The sequence below is a fragment of the Notothenia coriiceps genome, unplaced genomic scaffold (genome assembly GCF_000735185.1).
Source record: "Notothenia coriiceps isolate Sejong01 unplaced genomic scaffold, NC01 NC01_scaffold00003866, whole genome shotgun sequence".
Lineage (NCBI taxonomy): Eukaryota > Metazoa > Chordata > Actinopteri > Perciformes > Nototheniidae > Notothenia > Notothenia coriiceps.
In genome coordinates this window covers 1-4,062 of record NW_011336567.1, presented here as the reverse complement: position 1 = coordinate 4,062, position 4,062 = coordinate 1, and the positions used below count along the sequence as shown (strand labels likewise).

Here is a 4,062-nt window from a genome sequence, read left to right as displayed (position 1 = left end):
ATGTTTTGTAGATGTTGTGGAGATATTTGAAAACTTCGATCATATCTCCCCTCGCCCTTCTATAATACATACTCGGGATCTTAAGACTTTGCAGTCGTTCTTGATATGGTAGGTCCTTTAGTTCTGGAACCAGCTTCGTTGCCCTTCTCTGTATTTTCTCGATGAGCTCAGCATCCTTTTTGTACATGGGGGACCAAGCGACATTCCCATACTCGAGGAGTGGCCGTACAAGAGAGATGTATAAACTACGTACTACGTCAGAGTCCAAATAAGTGTATGATCTGCGGATCATTGCTAGGATACCATTCGCTTTGTTACTTGCCCGACGGATATGGTCACTAAATGTCAGGGTATTGTCAACATTCACACCAAGGTCCCTTTCATTCTGAGTCTCGGATAGGTTTATAGTGTTTGAATTATCACCCATATTATACCCATATTTTTGATTCAGAAAACCTAAGTGCATTACTTTGCACTTTGCTGCATTGAATTTGAGCTGCCAACACTCGGACCATCTTTGCATTTCTCTGAGATCTGACTGGAGTTTTTCTTTTGTACACACTGTTGAGTCACTGACCTGTGTACCAGCACCTGGAACTGCCGGTCTCCATCTTCTCCACCCAGGACTCGTTCCATGAGTGGGCGAAGTCCACCAGCAGCACCAGCTGGATCAGGATGAAGCAGAAAGCGCCCCCAGAGCCCACCACAAACCACGCTGCAACCACAGACACACAGCTCATTCAGTAACTCACTTGGTATTACAACAACTCTGTATATTGGAAGTCATACTAAATGTAGAATAGGATGTTCTTACTGTAGGTGAAAGGCCCATCTGGAATATAAAAGGCACCAACTGTAACTGCCACCAGGGCAGCACACTTAAAGAACCAGAATCTGAGAAAAACAACAGCTGATCATAGAGTAGGATGTACAGCATTTCTAAACAGTGATCCTTAAGGTCAAAGCTATTTCCCCAGCGTTTCTTCTGATTCAAACACTAACACACTGCAAGGTTTAATGTGGGACAAACAATCAGATCTGCTCAGATGTCATAACTGTTCACATGACTGTTTATTAGGCAAGCGTATCCCATACAGGGAGAAGAACAGGCGACATCCACAAGAAAGACCTTTCAGCCCATATGACCAGGCCAGCTACAACGTCTGTGTGTGTGTGTGTGTGTGTGTGTGTGTGTGTGTGTGTGTGTGTGTGTGTGTGTGTGTGTGTGTGTGTGTGTGTGTGTGTGTGTGTGTGTGTGTGTGTGTGTGTGTGTGTTTGTGTGTGAACATGGAAACTGCTGGAGACACGCCTCTGTCTCTCTTTATCTCTCTGTCTATCTATTTCTATCTTGTTGTGATACAAATATTCAATTGGCCTTTTGAGACGCCTAGAATAAGGCAATCCTTTGAAGAATCTATGTAAAAATTGCGATAAACACAATTCATTAAAAAAATGAAAAAATAATTAAGGACGTTTTAAATAAGCAACTCACAGTTTCAAGGTATTGAAATGAAGTTCTTAATAAGGTGGGACATGGGAAAACAAACAAAAATCAAGTGCAGATAATTAAATAAGAACTTGGCGGCTCAAGGAAATACCTGGAAGCTTTTTGGGTTAGGGTTATCTTTTTCATATATGCCCACATTATCCTTTTTGTTATAGGAATTGTCTGTGTTGTAATTTTGTTACATGGTTTATCTTGTACACACAAAGCAATAGATGAGTAATGTGCTGTCTGTTATGAAAATAAAAGAGGTTTTCAAAGGTGTGAGTGGGACAAAGGCCATCGGCCGAATGACATGTTATATAACTGATATCCTCTGACCTATATATAGTTACAGTGCAGAGAGAGAAAGTCCTTTTTGTTTTAATCAACAGCAAAGAACAGCTCTGTAGATGCCTTTGATATCAGCCTTCTCTGTTTCTGCTCTTACCACACTTGTAACATCTGCAGTGAGAATATGGAGGTTGAGTTTTTTTTTAAAAAGCGTGCTCAGGTACATGAAGGGGAGTCAGAAACAGTGTTTGTGATAGAGTGCATGAGCTGCTGCTGTTACTGCGGGGCTTACCCGTTGTGGATGGCAGCACGGGGGTCTCTGCTGTTCTTGATGTTAATCATCAGGATGGAAAACCCCAGGAACCACATGCTCATGCCGAAGCAGATGCGGTACACTGCCTTGTAGCCCACGAACATCTCACAGTTGACATCGGCCTGCATGCCAGGGATAGAGGAGCCGGCCCCGTCTTCACAGAAGCCAGGGATCTACAGCACACACAGGAAGGGTTCAAAAGAGCAGGAGCTGAAGTCCAGTTCATGTTCGGAAGCACCCGGCCAGTTACCGAATAACCCTAACCCTAAATATACGATTGAAAAGAACGTCTGTGCCTTGTGATCTTGTTCAGTGACACTTTTAGTAGCCAACTCATCGGTTTTTGTTACGTTTAAACCGTAGGACTTTTAAGAGTTATTATTGATAGAGTTTTGGCGCGATTTAGACACGGTCTGCATGATGTTGTTGGTGAAAATAACTGCCAGAGAACAAATCAGATGCTTCACTGTCCATTCTTACACATCTGCCACATCATCTATCGACAACAGAGAGTCAGCTCTTAAGTAATAACAAGTAGGCAGCTCCAGCTGAATTAAACCTTTGTATCCAGCGTCATGAGATGATTAAACATCTGTGTAATGTCAGTGAACTTCATCACACAAAGACAATCATCACACGATATGATTGTAATGGAAACCTCGGAACAGAATGAGAACACAGGAGAGCTGGAACTGTTCTGTTTGACACAGCAATAGAGCATTACCGTGAATAAACATGTGTGTTATATATCTATACATTGACTGTATCTCCACAGTTCAGTCATACCCTTTTAAGCTGCTGATCGACCCCCGGGGACAGCATGATGCAGGCCACGATGGTCCCCAGCAGCAGGATGAAGGCGTAGATGATCCGGGTCACCGTGGAGTTCCTGGTGCTGGGACAGCAGCTGCACAGCAGACAGGTGGCGCTGCTGCACAGGCACGGCAGCTGGGGACACACACAATCACTTCATCATCTGCATGTTAAAGCAGGAGCACCAAACATAGGAGACACAGATGAAAAAAAATCTGCAGAAACATATAAATGCAGATGCTTTCACTCCCTTTTTACTCCAAGCGCTTTCATTACTCACACCTCAGTCAATCTATCAATCAATGTTTATGTATATAGCCCAATATCACAAATGTTACATTTGTCTCAGTGGACTTCACAGTTTGTACAGAATATCAGTATGACAATACGACACCCTCTGCCCTTAGACCCTCACATCGTACAAGGAAACACTTCCAGAGAAAACCCACAGTTTAAAGGGGAAAATGGGAGAAATCTCAGGTAGAGCAACAGAGGAGGGATCCCTCTCCCAGGACGGACAGACGGGCAATAGATGCTGTGTGCAAATCAAAGAGATAATACATTTACAACATAGGTAGACCAAATGTTTGGAAACGCATGTGTCTATAATAAGAAGATGAATCTACGAGGATGTCAACAATCCTGTGGGAGCCATCAGGGAAGTAGTATGATGAGAGTCAGGCAGGACCACAGTGACTGGTTCAGCCACGACTCAGGACCCAGGGCTCGCGATCCAGGACTCAGGATGCAGGACTCAGGATCCAGGACTCAGGACCACAGGAACAGGCACAGCCACGACTCAAGATCCAGGGCTCGCAATCCAGGACTCAGGATACAGGATCCAGGACTCAGGACCGCAGCAAGAGGATTAGCCACGACTCAGGATCCCGGCGTAGATAGACACCAAAAAGAAATTTGGGGGAAGCTGGGTTAATTGGAACATGAGAGTACACAGGTACAGACAGAGAGAAGGAAGAAGTAAGGTGTTTCCCCCGACAGTCTCGGGTGCCCATTACGTCGATCGCGATCGACCGGTCGATCACAAAGGTAGTGTGGGTAGATCGCATGGCATTGACATTTAAAAAAAAAAAAGTTAGCCTATCATCCATCCTTACTATGGCATTTGCCACTTGATTGACGTACAGGTAAGCCAGTCTGA

The 4,062-nt window shown here is 44.2% G+C and overlaps 1 protein-coding gene across 1 annotated transcript; it reads right to left on the bottom strand.

Moving 5' to 3' along the window:
* Positions 1-553: 553 nt before the first annotated feature.
* Positions 554-3,038, bottom strand: LOC104941769 (serine incorporator 1-like; the record flags this gene model as incomplete). The annotated part of the gene is made up of 4 exons (XM_010766904.1): positions 554-715; positions 815-894; positions 2,070-2,263; positions 2,877-3,038. Coding segments are annotated over 4 exons (582 nt in total), but the record flags the coding sequence as incomplete, so codon positions are not given.
* Positions 3,039-4,062: the final 1,024 nt, after the last annotated feature.